General features: G+C 40.3%; 1 protein-coding gene across 1 annotated transcript in view; it reads left to right on the top strand.

Annotated features, from left to right (window-relative positions):
• The window catches only part of UBAC2 (UBA domain containing 2), a 124992-nt gene extending 104459 nt beyond the window's left edge, over positions 1-20533 (top strand). The window contains exons 8-10 of the mRNA XM_018564642.1: positions 2641-2886; positions 13994-14098; positions 20306-20533. Of these exons, the coding sequence (XP_018420144.1) occupies positions 2641-2886; positions 13994-14098; positions 20306-20413 (459 nt within the window). The 3' untranslated portion in view covers positions 20414-20533. The remainder of the gene's footprint in view (positions 1-2640; positions 2887-13993; positions 14099-20305) is intronic.
• Positions 20534-21261: the final 728 nt, after the last annotated feature.

Here is a 21261-nt window from a genome sequence, read left to right as displayed (position 1 = left end):
TCCCTCCGGTTGCACGTCTGCTGGCTCCCGGGTAGGAGAATAGACCACAGACCGCCTAGGTCACAATCTGCCACACTTCCCCCTTGTATATTTATCTTTGATATTTATTGTGACTGTTTTTCTAAGTGCCTCACATATTTTTGCTATTGCTGGCTTAACTATTTAGTTATGGGGGGTTCACTCCCACATATGGGCCTGTATCTCCTGGTTGGACCTTCCCCCCATGCCTGTTTATCAACATGACTAGTGAGCCTCATGCGGTGCTGGCACTTTATGTGGTTTTTGGCTGGGGAGGGGATGCAGACGGGGTTTCCATGGATACCTATTTGTTTTGTTTTACATAATGCCTTGTGTGACATTCTACCACCAAAGCAACATCTGTCAGATGTATTGTTACTTTATTGAGTTTCTCCCTTGGGGCAATGGGGCACCAGGTTGATTCTTCTAGGACCTTTGAGGAATATTTACATAAAGCATCAGGGAGTCTGCTTCTGTCAGTGCATCTCCTTCTGATGCATCTTTTTTGAGCCAAATTCTCCCCATATAGGCTGTTCTCTCTTCTTTCAAGGTTTTAAGGGAACTTTTTTGTCTTTTATCTAGGCGTAAGCTAATTTGGGCTTTTTTTTTTTTAGACCTATTTGTCTTTTGTTTTCTCCACTTTCTTATCTCCTGGCTTATCCTCCGAGTTTACCTCTCTTCTCCTGCCTCTCTGGACTTCTTCTTCCCATTCTTGATCTCTCTGCTCTTTTTTTCTATTTTCTTTCCTGTTCCCCCCTCTGCTCACCACAGGTAGGTGGCCGCTTCATTTCTCTCAATGGGCACCATTACATTTACGTCCCTCAATGTTAAGGGCTTGAACATTCCTGGACGGAGTTCGAGACTCCTAGTGGACCAAAAAAAAATAAAAATCACATACTCGCATAGATTACAATCTGACGAGGGCTGTGCGGGGTGGGGTCTCACCAGGGCTGCGTGGGCGGCTGTGGGTCTCACCAGGGCTGTGTGCAGTTTTCACCAGAGCTGTGCGAGCTGCTGTGGGGTCTTACCAGGGCTGCTAGCAGGTCTTACCAGGGCTCTCAGTTGCTCTTTTTTACCCATTTATGTTACTGGCCTGTTGGCTATTAACCTAATTAGTTGCAAAATGTTCTTCCAGCTCTTCCTTGTTAGTACCAATTTCTTTGCCAGCTTTTTGTTGCCCTGTCCTAAGGTTTTGAAGACATGTTGCTGCCATCAATGTCAAAATAATATATATATATTTTTTTTTTTACCTTTTTAAATGGTATATTTTCTCATTTTAAACATTTGATATGTTTTCTATTGTGAAAAATATGGGTTTATGAGATTTGGAAATCATTGCATTCTGTTTTTATGTAGATTTTTACACGGCATCCCAACTTTTTTGAAATTGGGGTTCTACTTTAAACATCTTAAACCTGCTGGTTTCTGCAATGAATGCAACTGTATGAAGATACAAAGACAGTTGTGGGTTTCCACTCAAATCATTTGATATATAACTTTGTTTTGTTAAAGATGTAAAGTTTTACTCCATTACCATCTTGTTAGAGCATATGGTAAAACTGAGATCATATTTGATTTACAGAAAAACTACTTTTTGTTCCCCCATTGGGATATACCACTGCCCCCTACATAACTACTGTGTCCTGTTGTGATGTAAGGGCCATAGGGATGAACAAAACAGCATGCTGTATGTGTCATGTTATCTGATACATCTGGAAGTGTTGGACAGCAGCAGTGGTAATAACTCATGAAGAGAGAAACAATTTCCCTCGCCACTCAATGGAAAGGTAAGTATTCCTCTTATTCTTTTACAGGGTTATTCTATTCTAAAATTTGTCAGCAAATGACAAGTTTGATCTCCACTTATACAATAAATGGCTGAATTCAATGGATACAAAGTAGTGAATAATAATGTAAGAGTCAAAAGAACAAAACTGATCAATCAGAAGGGCCAGAAAATGGGAATCAGTTCTTTAAAGAAGAGGCACTGAATAATGTAAGACTATGCCAAAGAGAAACCACGCTAACCAGCCCCAGTAGAGGATAAAAAGCACACTTGCCACCGGTGCAGGTCTACACCACTTTATAAAAGACTTGTGGCAACTATTCTGTCGATGAAAGAGAAAGAGGATATGGTTCAGGTGAAAGTAGATATTTTTATACCTTCATCTCGATTTAGTTGCATACAAAGAAGGAAACAACTATAAACCTCTTTTGGGACAATGATGGGAGGGACTAAAGATCTAAATGAGATTCTGATGTTATGGCTTACACATTGATGTTTTTATAGCAGTAATGTAAAAGTGAATAGGAACAATTGTTTAACTTGTTTTACATTTTTTGATGCTAAAAAAATGTGAGTTGAAGTATATTGACGTTTATAATTGTCTGTCTTTTCTCTCACAACTCTTTTTGATACCACTGAAGTCCCAAATGGAGCTCGTAGCAGTTTCCTTCTTTTTAATGTTTTGTTTTTTTTCTTTGGAATATTTTTTTTTTTTTTTGTATATTGTTAATAATGATTTGTTATTTTTAACAAAATACAGTCTGTGCAACCTCTGCTTTTTTAGACGCAAAATATTTTTTTCTTTATCACATGTTTTTTTGTTTTATTTCTTTCAGATTTCAGGATTTTTGTACAAGAAAAATGTCCTGAGTGTTCAGCAAGTTGTATACATCCCTAACAGGGTAGCAGAAATCTTCTCCCGTACTGTAGAGCCAATATTCTCATCTGCTGAGCCTGTCAGTGAAGCCAGTGTTGGGATGGGAGCAACTGTGGATATACAGAGGCAGCAGAGGATAGAGCTGCTGGACCAGCAAATAATGCTTTCCCAAATTTCCCAGGTGGGAAGACGACGACAAGAGCAGGTACAGTGTTTATTCTAGTGAAATGGCTGTCCTGCCCACTGTGGGCAGCACGGTGGCGTAGTGGTTAGCGCTTCTGCCTTGCAGCACTGGGGGTCCCTGGTTCGAATCCTGGCCAGGTCACTATCTGCAAATGAGTTTTCATGTTCTCCCTTTGCTTGCATGGGTTTCCTCCGGGTACTCCGGTTTCCTCCCACACTCCAAAGACATGCTTAAGGTTAATTGGCTCCTTTTTAAATTGACCCTTCTAAATTAACCCTGTATGTGAGATGGCGACCTTAGATTGTGAGCTCCTTGAGGGCAGGGACTGATGTAAAAACTATGTAAAACGCTGCGTAAAAATTGTCGGCGCTATATAAATACCTGAAATAAATAAATAATAAATCATAGTTAAATGCAGTTGTTGCATAATTGAATATATCAAAAGTTATGAGGGTTGGGAAAGGAACCCAAGTGCTCCAAGATTTATCTGCTCTAGTTTTTACCACTTACATTCTCCCTAAAAAGTTATCCGGTACCCATGGGGATTGGTAGAAGCTGGATAACTGTATCTCCACTGCCCCAACAACCCCTGCCCCATTCATCTGCTCGCTAGATTCTGCTGTTGGCTATTTCAAATTGCTGAGGAATCTAGCCAACGCCCAGAGAATTTCGTTAGCAACGAAATAAATAAATGTACTTGCTAGCAAAATTGTTTAGTGTGCACATGTCTGTCAAGCAACTGGCAAAGAAATTAAGGACATATTATGTCCTGGATTTTTTTTTTCTGGTTGCTTGAGAGTTCTGGTTGCTTGAATGCCGGATAATAGGGAGTTTACTGTACCTTGTAAATTCACATGTTTTCTGCCTGTGCTCACTCTTCATGCTGGACAGTGCAGGGAAAACATTTCCAGGTTTATGCTTTAGGTGAGCTGAGAGCGGTGGTTACTCTGAAAAAATATTCAGTTTTTTACATTCTATATTTACAGTAAACTTTTTTTTTTTTTAATAAGTCTATACTTTTCTCGTATAATTATAATGCGGTCATATTAATGTGTCCATTTTAAATACATTGGGTGCTTTGTTTTGTTCTCTTAGCCACATAAAGCAGCAATAAAACAAGCACATGCTCATCAACGTGATTACTTAATTGTCTGTCCATAATGAAAATAAGCATTTTATTGGTACAACCTAAACTCAACATTTTAAGCAGATGAGCATAATAATTATTTCACACCTTTGCATACAGCAGCAGGTGTTATAACCTGTCTGTATGGTGTACTGTCACCCTTGTGACAAATCACAATGCGCGGTTTGTCAGGAAATGGTCTACAGGTTTTACTTGCTTAGTTAAACCACAGAGACTTGTTAAAGGTGTTTTAAACTCACAGAAGATTTTAATTTCGGTTTTGTACCTTCCACTGATTTAAAGTAAAAATGAATTGTAAACTTTAAGTAAACCCCCAGCCTCTGACTATCTTATGAATAGAGGCAACCGTCTCCCTGTCTCTGAACAGAAGAAACTTTGTGGAGACGGTGGATAGTTTAGTTTACTGTGTATGTTCTGCTAATGGTTTTACCACACAGAAAGGGAGGGGAAATCTATAACTGGGACACGGATAACAATTTGTCAGGGTTCTAGCTTTTACTCTCATTTCCTATCTGGTAAAACCATTGTCACCAAGGCAAGACATTAGGGAAGAGTTTTTTTAAACAATGCAAAAGATAGCAGTAAAATCCTAACAGGGGTTCTATCCTTCTGCACTCTATCCAAAAAAATGAAAGAAAAAAAAATGTGGGCTGCACATAGACTACAAGGTCACATTTAACCCCTTTCCTGCTGCTGCTCTATGATCTATGGCAGCAGAGGCGTAACCAGAGTTATTGGGAACTGTACCCCACACATATATATCAGCTAAGGAACTACAAGTCCAAGCATGCCATCATTGTCCCTGTACACCCCCCCCCACCCCCCCACACACACACATATCACCCAGGGAACAGCAATATCTGGTTGTTGTACAGGGGCAATGAGGGCATGCTGGGACTTGTAGTTCCCTAGCTGATATGTTATGAAGCTGTATTCCACCTGAAATACTACAATGCCATTATAGAACTAAGAATAGAACATAAAATAAAACTTTTTTTTTCTTCTAATACTCACCTGATTCCTGGATCCACCAACAAGTGCAGCCTCCCATCTCCCACGCTGTTGGAAGCTGCATACAGCGTGTGCTGGTTACTACTTAAACCGGTGCGCGCTGTGTGCAGCTTCTGGGAAGATACGCTATTAGCATAGCGGGGAAGGCGGCTGTGCATTTTTGCATAGCTCCCACTACGCTAATAGCGCATCTTCTCAGAAGCTGCACACTGCGCGCGCCGGTTTAAATAGTAACCAGCAAACGCTGTATACAACTTCTAACAGCGTCGGAGATGGGAGGCTACACTTGTTGGATCCAGGACTCAGGTGAGTAGTATTAAAAAAAAAGTTTTTTTCTGGCTGGATCAGGCAGAAGCGCCCTCTGATCAGGCACTGTAGAGGGCCCCCCCCCAGTGGCCTCGGAGGAGTGAGCGGCCGCCCAATGACAGAGCCGGGTGCATGTGGCCAGGGCCTTCATTTAGCGGGGGTCGGTGATGGCGCCCCCCCCCAGTTCTTACGCCACTGTATGGCAGCCACAGCGAACCCCTGCAAGCACGCTCCCGACTATTGGCTTTACACTTTAAGTGATTCAGTTGGTGCTGTCATTCCGTCGCCAGGGATGAAGCTGACCAAGCACGATCTGTGCTTGATCAGCTTCATTGGAGTAGATTAGGGTCTGAGAGAAGAAATGCTGTGTTGCTTAATTGTTGCTTGTATTGTTCGGAAAGTTCTTCCCAACACTGTTGCAGAAGTTCCCACAAATGTGTTGCACTTGTAGGTTGCTTTGCTTTCACTCTTCTGTCCAGTTTATCCCAAACCAGCTTGATGGGGTTTAAGTCTGGAGACTGTGTTGACCATTCTATGATTTGAAGCCTACCATCTTGTTTTCTTCTAAGGTGGTTCTGACACAGCCTGGAGTTATGTGTTGGGTCATTATCTTGCTTTAGGATGAATCCCTGACTGACTAGGTATACACCAGAGGGTATAGCATGGCACTGCAAAATGCTGTGATAGTAGTTTTGGTTCAGGGTGCCGCTCACTCTGTGCAAGTTGCCAACTCTGGATCCATCAAAAGAGCCCCTGAACATCACGCTTCCTCCATGTTTGACAGTTGGTCTCACACACCAAGGTACCATCCTTTCACTTACTCGACAGCGTACAAAAACCCTGCGTAATGAATCGAAGATCTCAAATTTTAAAGGAGAACTATGAGGTGAGTGCTTTTCACTCACCTCATAGTTCTAGCCGACCTGTGACAATGAGACTGTCAAAGGTCGGCTCAGTAGATCGGGAGGTGAGCGAACACATACCGGGTTCGCTCACCTCTCAATCCTGTCACGGCTCTCTGCCGTGACATGGGACGGGCTGGATTCCCCTCTCCCCGCTTCGATCCGCCAGCGCTGACTGGCGGAACCGACGGGGGAGGGGGCCGGTACAGCTGGCTCTGCCTCTAGATAGGCAGAGCCAGCTGTCACTCACGCAGCTGGGCGGATCTCGACATCGATGTCGGGATCCGCTCTGGCTGCGGCGTCTCAGTATACCGCGAGCTGTAGCTCGCGGTATACTGAGCCTAGGGTGACGGGAGGACGCTAGTTTGTGTCCTCCCGTTACCCTAAGGAGAACTATGGGGAAAAGCCCTGACCCCATAGTTCTCCTTTAATTAATTGGTCCATAAGACCTTTCTCCAGTCTTCAGCAGTCCACTGGTGGTGCTTCATGGCCCAGGCAAACCTTTTTTTCTTATTTTGCCATCTTAGCAATGGCTTTCTTACTGCCACTCGACCTGTGAAACCTGCAGCTCGAAGTCTTCTCTTCACAGTTGAAACTGAAACTTGATTCGATGAGTGTTAAACTGTGCTTGAAGCTGTTGTCCTTTGAGTCGCCTGTCACACAAGCTGTTTTGACTCTCAGAAGCCTGATTTTCTGATTCTGTTTGAGTCTGCCAGACGTCTTCCTGTAAGAGTTTCCTCCGGTTTCTAAGTGCCTTTTGATGGTGTAAAAAACTGTTGTGTAACTGACATGTACATTATTTTTCAGTTTTTGTTTACCTAAACTTCCTATTTTTTCACCTCTAGCAGTTTACCTCTTACCTTTGTACAATTTCAGGTAATTCACTGGACTTGAACTGCTTACATTTTAATAAAAGCTGGAAAAATGGGGGTGTTCTAAAACTTTTGACCAGTACTGTACAGCACTGTGCAAACGTTTTTGGCAGGTGTGAAAAAAATGCTGTAACTAAAGAAATGTGGTAATAGTTTGTTTTTATCAATTAATAAGTGTTAACAAAATATTATGTGGTTAGTTCTCCAAGATGCTTGGAGCAACGTACCTGACGAGTTTCTTCAAAAACTGTGTGCAAGTGTACCTAGAAGAATTGATGCAGTTTTGAAGGCAAAGGGTGGTCCCACCAAATATTGATTTGATTTGGATTTCTCTTCTGCTCATTTACTTTCCATTTTATTAATCTATAAAAAAAATTAACACTTTTATTTCTGAAAGCATTCTTATTTTAGAGCATTTTTTCACACCTGCCTAAAACCCTTGCACAGTACTGTATATATTGAAAATTGGTACAAGCACACAATACGGAAAAATGCTTCAATGCTCCACACAGTAGCAGTAGTAAAGTAAGTTCAATCGGCACTCAAAGGTCTTCAAATAGGAGTACACGGTTAAAGTGTAGGTTTTATTATACCAATGTTTTGGTGGGTTACAACCCGTCTTTTTTGAGGCTTTAAGGCCTTAAGCTATTATACATTCATTACACATTTTGTTTTGTGCATTGACAATAAAGGTGTTGACATGTAAATAAGGTGGGTCACAGTATTTCAGTGAAGGACCTTTTTTGGTTTCTTTTGAGTCGGGATATTTTATTTAGTCACAAACAGAGCATTGGGTATTAGGTCTGCCAAGAGACTTGGAAGTGCTAGAGCTTGAATAGTGCTGCTGCAAATGAGCCTTATATCAGTAATCCTTAGTGTCTGATGAAGCTAAGAAAACCTTTTTTTAAACTGGAATATTTCTTCTCTCCGATTACTGTATATGCTTAGTTAAATTGGTTAGCTATTGTGCTGTTATGTTAAGGCCAATTTTAGGCTTAAAAAATAATCAAAAGTCAAATTTTGATGTAGTAATTACGAGTTACAATTTGCATACAACAATATTTTTTTTTTCTATTTTTGAGTACTTCTGTTAAAGCTAAAGCACTGGGTATATCTTGACCGTTTAGATTGGTGTTGATTTTGGTATGTGTTTTGTTTTATCTTTCAAGAAACCTTTTTACACGGGAAGTGTCTAACTTTAGAAATGAATCCGTAATTAAATTATCTTCTGCTGCATGGAAAGTGATGTTTCATTGTAGATAAAGGGTGTTTAGGTTGGAGATAATTTAAACCACCGATACGTCTTTAGAAAAGTAATTGTTTCATTTGGTGTGTATTTCAAATTAATCCCCTTATAAGCAGGCATACAAACTAAGAAGTGATGTTATTACAAGCTGCAACATACGGTTACAAAAAGCCACATGTTTGCTCAATTTTTGTTAGCTACAAGATAGAGTTCATGAACCTAGCTTGTTTAATTTAAAGAGCAGTTCTCTATGTATGTATCCATGTTTGGACTACTTACAGATCTGCTACACTGTTTGCAAGTAAGAAAATTAGGGATGCACCAATACCATTACCAATACTGATACTTTTCCTCAAGTAGTCACCAATACCAAATACCGATACCTTTTTTTTTAGCGTCATGTGACAGTTTTCCTAAAACAATACAGACTAATGATTTTAGGACAGTGGTAGAGCGCCAATGTGCTTCGCAGCTGCAACCGCCGCAACACTGCTAGTTCTGCATCTAACTACAGGCTGTAGAGGACTACAAATAGCAGCGGTACATTATACAGCAGTGCAGAATAATACCAACTGCTATAGCCTAACAATACATTATACAACAACGCAGAATACCACGAGCCATGGAGGACTACAAATCCCAGCAATAAATTACACAGCAATGCAGAATAATATGAAGCTACATACTCTGTGTTGCTCATTAGGGCTGCCTATGGGTATCATTAGGGCTGCCTATTGGTATCATTAGGGCTGCCTATGAGTATCACCAGGGATGTCTATGGGTATCACCAGGGATGCTTATGGGTATCACCAGGGCTGCGTGTTGTCCCTCCGGGGACTTCGTGTGGTCCCACCAGGGCTGTGTGGTCTCATGAGGGCTGTGTGTGGGTTCCACCACGGCTGTGTGGGCAGGTGCAGGTCTCACCAGGGCTGTGCCGTGTCTCCCAATGGCTGTGCAGGTGGGTGCTAGTCTCACCAGGGCTGTGCAGTGTCTCCCATAGCTGTGCGGGTGGTGGAAAGGAGTAGGAGCAGGAGATGTTCAGCCAGACTGGTGTTGTAGACAGCCATCGCAAGGTCCCCACGCAGGCTGCCGTGAGGTCTTCTGCAAGCGTGGGACCTTACAGCAGCCAAAGTCACTTAAAAATTTATTGGGGCATTTTCATGAGTACTCATGAAAATGCCCAATATCGGCACTGATACTGGTATCGGGTAACAGTGCATCCCTAAAGAAAATGCAATTATAATCTATTTTTAGAAGTTGCTGATAGGCAGACTTTTATGCTATCCTCGCAATCAAAGAATGCTGGAAGGGTATATCAAGGCAAAAAATATTCAGTAAATCTCTCGAATACATGAATATTTTCCAGTGTTTTGTCCTTTGAAATGATACTGCAAGTCCAAAAAATACTTGTTCATTTAGAAACCTAGTCTACTTCTAACTTCTTGTTTGGATTTATGACACACTGCCTTTGCTGCACTGAAATATCAACCAGAGTTGTCCACCCTGCCTAGTGGAATACAGGGCTGAATCTACCCCCATTCTTCTCTGTCCCACTCCACATGCATACATTGATTTCTTTGCAAGAAAAAAACTCCTACTATCCCAAGAGTCTGCTCACACACAGTGAGGTTGATTTACTAAATGAAAATAGGCTTTTCACGTTGCAGTGGAACTTTCCCTTAGCTTTGTAAATGTTGTGGAAATTCACTTTGCAAACAATACCCAATTGTGTGCAAGGAATTATTGTCCCCTGTTTAATCTGCGCAATCAATAGGCAGCCTAACTGTTTAAAAAAAATCTGGATATATTCCGAAATGCACAGAATAATATTGAATATTGAGTCATAGGTATATTATGCACCAGTGATTGTTGATCCAGGGAATATCCGATTGCCTTATGGCAGTGATGTCCACCATAGCCTTATGGGATCAGAAAGGATTTTTTTGTCCCCTGTTGGAGCAAATTGAAACATTCTTTATAGGGTTTTTTTTTTCTTTCTTCCTCTGGATTGGAGTGGGTAACTGTGGGCATGGCATCCTGTTTTATATTTTTCGTTGTTCTTTTTTTTTTTTTTCTCTCTTATCTCTATAGGTTAAACCCGATGGACTTTTTTTTAACGTGACTAACTATGTAGATAAGACAGAGAGGTTATTCCAACTCCATTCTGCTTCTCTAAGCACTTTACAGAGGATGTTTTCAGGTCTTGACAATGATCTTCTCAGCCTAATGTCTGCTAATAATGCTAGAGACTGAGAGAACATGGAAGAAGAATGGAGGGTCTATGTAAGGACTGTACCAACTAGCTCAAACAGGTAGTAGAGCAGGAACATACCATGAGAAAATACAAAAATAACCAATGTAGTTCTGAACTGTCACTAGACATCATAACAGTAAGTTTAGTGCAATACAGAAAATAACATAGTAGGTGGAACGCACCAAGGCAAAGTGCAAATTCACTTGCAGAATAAACAGCCTATTTGCCTATAGTAAATCAACCAGTGTGTAAAGAAATGGCCCTTGAGAGATGTATGGCTACTTCTTTAGGAACTGATCTGTGTAGCTAGCCGTGCACAGGTTTTAAATATCTTCTGTTGATGCCACAGGAGTAATAAAAAACACAGTTTTTGTTGCTACAGAAGTCCAGAAACAAAGAATGTAGTCTGGATAAACCTGAAGGACCCATCTTTGAGTCAGAGAGGCCCCAACATGTCAAACCTCAAGTAACTCGATGTCGGTCCACAAGAAACGAAAGACAATAGGTCCATATCATCTTTGATGTCTTCACACCCTAAAACAGGCTTTGAAAATCTTAGGTCACTTCTCCAAGGGAAGCAAAGCTTGCAATGCTCACTATGAGTTGAAGTAGAATAGTTTTTTTAAGAAACCCTTTGACGAATATGGCAGACTCTGCTTCCAGTTTGCGAAGAAAAGGATGCACTTGCGTGATTACAGATGTCGATGACTATGATGAGCTTTCTAAGTCTTTTTTCGTGTTTGCAAAGTTATTGGTTTGATAGTTGAGGTGACAGCTATATCATCTTTGGCCTTGAAGGATGAACCTGCAGCTGAGTTCTAGGTTAGGCCTAGGGCCGTCTTTAATATTGATTGGACCCCGGGCAAACATTTTCTTGGACCCCCCCACCACGCCCCCATGCAATATTGCCCGCTATATGCTGGCAGAGCAGAGCCATGCTGCAGCTGGGATGGATCCAAAAAATATTGTCCAACCTTTGCAGCCTGCAAAACCCCCCGCAGATCCTGCAAAGCCCCCCTGAGATCCGGCAGACTCTGTTTTTAAGGAGAGTATTTCTTACAAGACTGTGTTGCATTGTTGAGTATGGATTTCTCTACTCGGTGTGCCGTGGCAACCATAGTCACAACTATGCTTTATATTTGTGCACCGATGGTCCACCGGGCTCTCCTGTTACTGCCCTTGCTCTTGTAGTTTGTATGCCTGTGATCCTAGTCAGACCTGGGTTTGGCCAGTCTAATGAAGTCCTCAGTAGATACAGGTGAAACTTGAATAATTAGAATATTGTGCAAAGTTAATTTATTTCACTAATGCAACTTAAAAGGTGAAACTAATATATGAGATAGACTCAATACATGCAAAGCAAGATAATTCAAGCCGATTTGTCATAATTGTGATGATTATGGCTTACAGCTCATGAAAACCCCAAGAACCCCAAATCCACAACCTCAAAAAAGTAGATTATTACATGCAATCAATAAAACAAGGATTGTACATCGAACAATATCGGACCTCTGAAAAGTACAAGCATGCATATGTACTCAGTACTTGGTTTGGGCCCCTTTTGCAGCACTTACTGCAATTACTTTTGCACGATATTCTAATTATTCGAGTTTCACCTGTATGTGGTTCAGTGTTGAGTCCTCCATCTTGATCCCAGTGTGCTCTGTGACGTGAAGGTCCTCTCTCCATACTGTGTAAACTGCACAGTTAGCACTAATAAAAATGCACATGCACATACCTGCGCAATTTCAATACAAGTCTTAGTGTTTTCGTTTGGGCAAGAACATGGGTCTTGTTCACACTAGTGCATCTTACCATATCGTTTAACTGCAACAGACTCTCTTTAATTATTGTGTAAGCAAATGCCCTGCTGGCCATAGACTAGCATTGGGTATTCGATTGAGTCCATCTGAAAAACTGACAGGCGAACCCAATCAGATCATCTGGGTGAAAGGGGCTTAAATGGAAATACAGCAGCATTTTTTATACAATGTTCACAGAGAATTACTGTACCTAACTGCCAATGTAAGCCCTCATGGGCAGGGCCCTCCTTACCATCTTGTCTTGAATTGTATTGTGATTGTAATGTCTTCCTTATATTGTAAAGCAATGCACAAATTGTTGGCGCTATATAAATCCTGTATAATAATAATATTGCAATAGGTTGCTTAGTTCAGGTCATACAGGAAAGCCATTTTCAAAAATGTTGCCAGATTAGTATTTTGGTAAGAGGACAGGCAACTCTAAAAAGTGCAACACAGAATTACCTTGCACCGTTTTGCCTGAGTACCTATGTCTGCTAACATGCTGTATATTTACCATGAAAGATAGTGCAAATCTTTATGAGAATTACATAACCTGTCACATAGTTTGTATGGGGGCATGGGCTTAATCAGGTGAATTGGTGCAAGGAGAAACTCTACTGCACTTTGAGATCTGCGGGCACATAAATAGTTTATGCACTTCTATTTAATTCCCACAGTAAGTGGCCTTTGCTCACAACATGGTTTGACATGCTGAAAGCAATATTTTCTTCTGCTGAATGCCTTTTTTAATTTATAAAGTACAAATCTCAACATACGTTTAATGCTTGCTTATAGTCAACACTTATTAATTAACAAAGCTCAACAAAAAACTGTCTGCACTAAATTACACCAGTTACAAATCTGAAGTCACTCGGGTTGATTCACATAAATCAAAATGTTGATAAACCAAACTTTATTTTGTGATTTCAACAGATGCAAAACAGTTAGTAATGTGACAGACCCAAGGGTCTTTCTTTAGAAAGGTGCTGGGTGTTTTTTGCCTTGATACAAAAAATGCATTAGGGAAAAACACCCAGCCTTCTATTACTTTAATTGTGAACATTGTTTTTTTAACTATATCCAGCATTTCCTCATTGGTGTATTATAAAACAATAACTTAGAGCGATTGACCCTTTGGGTCTGACATGTTACGAATCGTTTTACATCTGTTGAAGTCATTAAAGTAAGATAAAATACATATTTATGTGCCATTTATTTCTGTCATTGATATAGCATCAGTATATCCGTTAGATCTGTGCAGAGCTTTACAACCTTTCACATTAGTTTTAGTCCACAAAAGAAGCAACCAGGCCAATGTTTCACAGTCTTGCTCACACTTGAGATAGTTTGAGATCGAGCTAATTACCCTGCCATTATGTTTTTTGATTGTGCGAAGGAACGGAGCTCCTAGGGGAAATCCACATAAGGAGAACTACAAATTCCAGGTACAGAGGCTCTCAGGTGGGATTTGAACTCCTCTTCAGCCTTAATGGTACTTTATAGGAAGTGGACAAGTGATGTTATAGGAATCCTTTGCAGCAGAATAATTACAGAGCTTAAATGTGGTGTTTTTGTTAAAATATAGGGAGGGATGTTTGTTTGGAATCGCTTATTTCAACCATTACGGCAACGACACACGGTGAATCAAGCAGAACCACAGGCACCTCCTCCTCCAGCTCCTGAGGAACAGGTAAGACACACCTTTTAAATTGTGGGATTGCATAGAAGTGTCAGTTTATGAGAAAACCTAATGCAGATTGTTTTGTTAAAGGAGAACTATGAGGTGAGTGCTTTTCACTCCCCTCATAGTTCTAGCCGACCTGTGACAGTCTCATTGTCACAGGGCGGCTAGAACTATGAGGTGAGTGCTTTTCACTCCCCTCATAGTTCTAGCCGACCTGTGACAGTCTCATTGTCACAGGGCGGCTAGAACTATGAGGTGAGTGCTTTTCACTCCCCTCATAGTTCTAGCCGACCTGTGACAGTCTCATTGTCACAGGGCGGCTAGAACTATGAGGTGAGTGCTTTTCACTCCCCTCATAGTTCTAGCCGACCTGTGACAGTCTCATTGTCACAGGGCGGCTAGAACTATGAGGGGAGTGAAAAGCACTCACCTCATAGTTCTCCTTTAAATATATCTTTTGCTACAATTTTTGTTTCCGTTATTCTCGTACTCTGATTTATAGCAACACTAATTGGAAACAAATATAAGATTTTGTGGCAGAAGTTTGTCCCTGTGAATTGATATAATCATTTCTTAGCTGCCCTCTTTATAGTGAGGCATTCTAGGAACAAGTAACTGGTTCATGTCCAGGCAAATAGATTCAGTTTTAAATGGAAAAGGTTATCTTGACTTTTCTTATAAAATGTTGTTTGTAGCGACAGTGTGACACCAACAGCAGCGCTAGAACGCACAGCTCCTGTTGTGCATTGTCCGACACAGTGCTGAGGCGCCAATCCCAACACATCTTACTGTTTACCAAAAGTGACATTTCATTAAGTTCTGTGTAAGCGAGGTGGTTGTACCACATTGCATCCCATTGCACTGAAAAAAAGTACTGCACACAGTACTTTTTTTCAACACACACCACAAAAACACGCTGATGTGAAATGAGCACATTCAAAACAAGGAAAATTACCTTGTCTTGCATTGGGGCTGCATCTGGCGTTAATCCAGCCACAATTAATAACCTATTATCTGTAAACATCAGAAGTCTGGCACACAGCTCAAAATGTATTTCACATTTTGGGGCTATGTGCCAGACTTTTGATGTTGAAGACTTATGACAGAGCCTCGCTGTGCATTAGCAGTTCCCTCATATGCTATTTGGAGCAGAGGAAGATCAGGTATGCTGTTTATTTTTGCAGTATTGTTGGGAGGTGATTAACATCTGATAATTTCTAGAGACGTTTCTATTGTGCACAAAGTATTGCAAAGTTAAAGTGACACTAAACTCAGGCGTTAAATCTTAAAAATGCAGACAAGTATCCTAACTATAATAAAAAATGTATCTTATTTGTGTATCACTCAGCTGTAGATCCTCAAATCAACTCTGAATTTGTGCTGACACTGTCCTTCCTTCTGTAGGATGGCTACTTGTGTTCCCCATGGTCCCTGTGTGTATTGTAAAGTAGCCACCTCTCCAAGCTCACTCCCCTGATGGATTACAATCTCAATACAAAGTAGTAACTAAATATGAGATTGTAGTCCATCACGGGAGTGAGCTTGGCGCGGTGGCTACTTTACAATACACACAAGGACCATGGGGAAGAAAAGTAGCCACCCTCCAGAAGGAAGGACAGTGTCAGCACAAATTCAGAGTTGATTTGAGGATCTCCAGCCGAGTGATAGACAATATAAGATACATGTTTGTTAATAGTTAAGGTACTTGAATGCATTTTTAAGATTTAACTCCTGAGTTTAGTGTCACTTTAATGTTAAGTAATATACATTCATCTAATATACATTAGGAATCAGTATGCACATGTTGACTAAAAAGAAAAAAGGAGAAATTAGTCATATTTTGTTTAAGAAAAATGCTGCATAATATCTGACCCACAAGTTGCTTGGTTGTTGATTATAAACTACTTGACAAATTATTATTACTTTAGATGGAAACAGGTGATAACCATGCTGTAAATTCCAGATCAACTGTAAAACTTTTACATCTTCCATTCAGAGACACTGGTTTGTGTAAACCACCTTTTATGTAAAGCAGTCAATACCATCATGATCAATGATACCATGGAATATCATGTCCCCTGAGAGTGTGGAAATCCCCAGGTTTACTACACTTCATTCTCTTCTTGAAAGTTTCTAATATTGTAACAATTTTTCCTCTCTGTCTCAGCTTCAAAGAGCAACCCCAGCCCCAGTCGGACTACAATGTGTTAGCCCACAAGAGGAAACAAGTGAAAGAACGTGTGCTTTGCTAAACTTAAAATATATGACACATAAGTGTCAGTCACTTGTATGGATGTAAAACTGAATGTACTCGGTGTTGTTGCTGTCAGTGTTGCCACACCAGGATGAGCATATGGCCAATTCTTTATGAAACTGGCTTGAAATACTTAGTGAGACTAAGCTTGGGAGTTAAATCTTAATAATACCTTAACTATTAACAATACTTTATCTGATCAGCTGTAGATTTTCAAATCATCATCATTGAATTCATACTGACCCTGTTCTTCCTTCTGGAGGGTGGCTCCTTTTGTTCTCCTTGGGCCCTGTGTGTGTTGTAAAGTAGCCGGTGTTCCAAGCTCGCTCCAGGGGTGGACTACAATCTCAATACAAATGAGTAAACTAAACATGAGATTGTAGTCCATCACAGGAGTGAGCTTGGAGTGGTGACTGCTTTACAACACACACATGGACCATGGGGAACAAAAAGAGCCTCCCTCCAGAAGATAGGACAGTGTCAGCACCAGTTCAGAGATGATTTGAGAATCTGCAGCTGAGTAATACACAAATACGATACATTTTTGCTAATAGTTAAGATACCGGAATGTATTTTTAAGATTTAACTCCTGGGTTTAAAGGAGAACTATGGGGGTCAGTGTTTTTCCCCATAGTTCTCCTAAGGGTCACGGGAGGACATAAACTAGTGTCCTCCCGTGGCCCAAAGCATAGTATATCGCAAGCTACAGCTCGCGGTGTACTGAGAGCGCCGCAGCCGGGACGGATCCCAACAATACTGTCGAGATCCACCCAGCTGCGTGATTGACAGCTGGCTCTGCCTATCTAGAGGCAGAGCAGCTGTACTCGCCCCCTCCCCCGTCCGTTCCGCCAGTCAGCGCTAGAGGATCGGAGTATGGAGGTGGGGGAATCCCTGCAGGGAGCTGTGAGTGACGGTCACGGCTCTCTCCAGGGAGATGATCGGAAAGTGAGCAAGCGACGGTATGTGTTCGCTCACTTCCCGATCTATTGAGCCGACGTGTGACAGTTTCATTGTCGCACGTCAGCTCAAAGTATGAGGTTGAGTGAAAATCACTCACATCATAGTTCTCCTTTTAATGTAATTTTATTATCGTCTGAATAGTTCATCCAGTTTTTCTGGGACAAAGTGTTTTTTTTTTAATGACAGATCCTTTTACAATAGACAGTACCACGTTTTCGCTTCTGACAGTTTTTTAATATGGCCAGAGTTGATTTATTATTGATGACTTGCATAGTCACAATAAATATTGATAGCATCTGCTTGGTTTGCGTATATTTTTTAAAGGGATTGCTTTATGGGTATTATTAAGTTCCATCTTACCCCCATAAAAAAAAATGATGCAGTGCCAAGTCAGGTCATGCCATGAATAACCAGTAATTAGAATTAGGACAATGGTACTTGCGCACCTCCCACTGCTGGCCAACAGCATACATAGAAGGCACTTGTGCTGCAAGACTTACTTCGGTTTTAGCTTACATTTTGGAACTCAGGCTAAAGACAATTATCAGGTAACTGCATTTTTATCTGAAAATGTTTCAGGAGTTTAGAAATCCTGCATAACTGAACCAGATGGCATTTTTAATATATTTGCCATGAGAAGGTTTTCAAGACGTCAGCTCTCGTAGATGTTTCCCCTTTTATGGTCAAGATCAATTTTCACATTCCACCTATAGGCCCATGAATTCAGATATAACATTTTTCATTAGCTTTGGAAAAAAAGTATCATAAAGGGGTTAAACCAGATTACACCAAACCTAAAGTTATGCGATGTGTGCAGATTTGGTTTCAAGTAGAACTCCAGTTTTCTGCGCTATAACTATGTAATAACGTATAAGTGACGCTCATTCCTGAAGTACTGTGAGCCCAGCCTGCATGAGGATGCAACTTCAGGGAGTGTGTCAATGACGTGCTGGGCTTACAGTAGATAGGCAGAATGGCACCAACTATCATTCAACCTGAGGAGGACCCACGGCGCTGGATGAAGGAGCAACTAAGGAACAGTGCTGGAGCAGGTATGTACGGTTTGGCAATTTCTTTTTATATAGGGGAGTGGGCAGTATAAAGCTACAAAATATGATATCATTGCATTGCTATTATGGATTAAAACACAAGTAATTCCCTATCTTTTATAAACTACTTCAGGTGACTTATTACAGATCTAATATGCATCTCTAGCTGGAAAGTGTATACCATGTTTGTAAAAACTGTACATTTCTTGGCTTCTGGATGAATTGGTGTCCACACATAAGGTTTCAAGGGCATCCACAAAATGACTTAACACGTTTTGTGTTATGTAACCACTTCATCAGAAGCTTCTGACAAAGTGGTTACATAAAATGATATATGTGAAGCTATTCTGTGGGTGCCCTCAATATTTAATTTTAGCATTATATGGGTATAGCCTTCCCGGAATATGTCTAGTATTGGTAAACTAGTTAAAGGCTCCTTGATGAGCTATATAAGATGTTTTTTTTTTCATATTGTTGTATTTAATAATTCATACATGTTTTACTCAAGCAGTGGGGCTGATTGCTTTTTTGAGGGGATTGCCATGGTCTTCTATCTAGCTTCTATCTAGTCTTCTATCTGTTCTAGCTTGGGTTAGGTCTATGAATTCCTATTGATGCAATTTTTAGGCATACATTTTAATCCATGCAATCCCTACACTGCTTGATGTAATACTTATATTGCCATTCTCAGGGCACACACAAGGCTTTTGTTGTATTGTCTTCTGAGAACTCATTAACGGAATAATTCTGTATTTATTTATAAGTAAAAAGAAGTGAAAACCTAGCAAAAATGTACATTCTGCCGTTTAGACCTTTTATCACAATACTTACATTTTGGTCATTGTACAAAGCAAGGTAAAATGATTTAAAATAAAGGTGTTTTTTCCGCTCTGACATACAGGACACCATGTAGTGTCTGTATACTGTATCTGTAGCCGGTTTCCCTGACACACACCCTACCCGACCTTGCCACATTGGTTGACATTGGCTCCCAGCAAGGAGTCTCGTGAACATACTTATCCACAGTGCGTCACATAACTCTGCCCTGCCCACTTGCAATGCAACATGCCCCCTGCTTTGGAGAAGAGGAACATGAGGGAGGCTGTGTGGTCACGTGTTCATGAATAACAGATTTGTACTTTTTTTTTAGACAGGTCTATGCAGTTTTAATTTTTTTTAAAATCACTGTTGGCTAGATTACTATTAACCTTAATACTGCTGAGATAACAAATACTTTAAAGTATATGTAAGCCCTAACTGGATTGTATTTAGTTTAGCCATGAACATTGTATTATAAACTATTATTTCGTTTTTCTGTACAGTGCTGTTTCCTCCCATTCTTTTTTTTGCATCTGTGTCATCTGTCTGTGTGTGATCTCCTCTGGCCTCTTTCAGACACTTTCTATTCTTGCTCCTACATCAGCTGCACATCATTGCTCTGGGCCAGTATACTTACAGTGGATCGTTTTTGTGCAATGTGTGTTATCACTTCTTTTTGTAGTCTCCAGCAACACAGGAGCACAATCAGGAGACCGCTTATGTGAGATTTTAGCGATTAGGTTTAGATCTACTTTAATTCAATATTGCAATACACTGTTTAGTTCTAAAATTCACCTGTACATATTGCTGAAATCAGTGCTGGTGTTATGTAGTTTGCAGACATTTTTCAGGTACCATTTTTGGATCTTCTGTACTGATATATGGAGATCTCTTTAAGAACGGCATGGCAGCTGACAACTACTTGGAAGAACAATACGTTTGTTATGAATTACTTAACCTCCTGTGTCTAGGATGTTTCACATGATTTCTCAGATGTTAACTAGAGCAGTCTTAGCTTTCAGTCTAGATTGCCTCAGAGTGTTAAAAATAAAACAGTGTTTAGCATGTGTTCTAAATAAATAGACATGTAATCTTGCAAAAGGCTGATCAGATGTCTCCTTACTATTGCAGGTTGCACAACTGATGGAGATGGGATTCTCCAGAGCTGATGTCTTAACTGCACTAAGGGCTTCAAACAATGATGTCAACTCGGCTACCAACTTTTTATTACAGCGGTGATATTCAGGGAAATTTGCAATATTATTTTCTGCTCATGTTCTATCCAAAGATCCTTTTTTATATGTATTACACTTGAACAAAGTGTTTGCTGTATTTTTACACACTCTGCAAGCCTACTACATGGCATTGTGTAAAGCAGGACAAATCCTTAATTGTACTGAAATACTGAGGTTTTAACAAGATTTTTTTTAATGTAAGTAATGTGGCTGATTTACTTTGCAAGGGAATTTTAACCCACCTTAGTAGATGTGGAGAAAATTGCTTGGGCAAGGAAAATGAAAAGAATATATATATTTTGTTTTTGCTTGCACATAATTGAATGATTAAGATCAGTACAGCTTATTCACTAGGCTAGCTAAAAACTCCCTTAAAAACGTAAACATGCTTTACTCCTAACCAGCTACAATGTGGTAAGGTTTGCAAAAAGAATGTTTTTTTCTGGATGATTTATTTAGTGTACATGTTCACGTCTTAGGAAATTATGTATATGTTTTGTGTACCAAAAGAGGCCAAACTCTTTGCAAAATGAATGAAAAGCTAAGAAACACCACCGCTCTTTGATTAGACTATGATGTTACTGCACTGCATGGATAAACTGAATGTGCGTTGGCAGATGTCATAGTATAATAAATGCCCTATGACCTCTGTTTCCTAAAAATTTAAACATGATCATAACAAGAAAAGTTTCAGAGATATTTAATTAATCTAATTCTTTGTTTATCTTAAGGTACGAGTAGATATCAGACTGCAGCCTATACAAAACATCACTGCCAAAACATTTTTCCAACCAGTATTCTCTTGTAGTATATCTAAAGCCACAACCATTTTTTAGTTTGAATATAATAGGA

This window comes from Nanorana parkeri, unplaced genomic scaffold (assembly GCF_000935625.1).
Source record: "Nanorana parkeri isolate BGI_ZX_2015 unplaced genomic scaffold, ASM93562v1 scaffold768, whole genome shotgun sequence".
NCBI lineage: Eukaryota > Metazoa > Chordata > Amphibia > Anura > Dicroglossidae > Nanorana > Nanorana parkeri.
The sequence above is the reverse complement of the archived record's forward strand: the minus strand, read 5'-3'. Positions and strand labels throughout refer to the sequence as shown.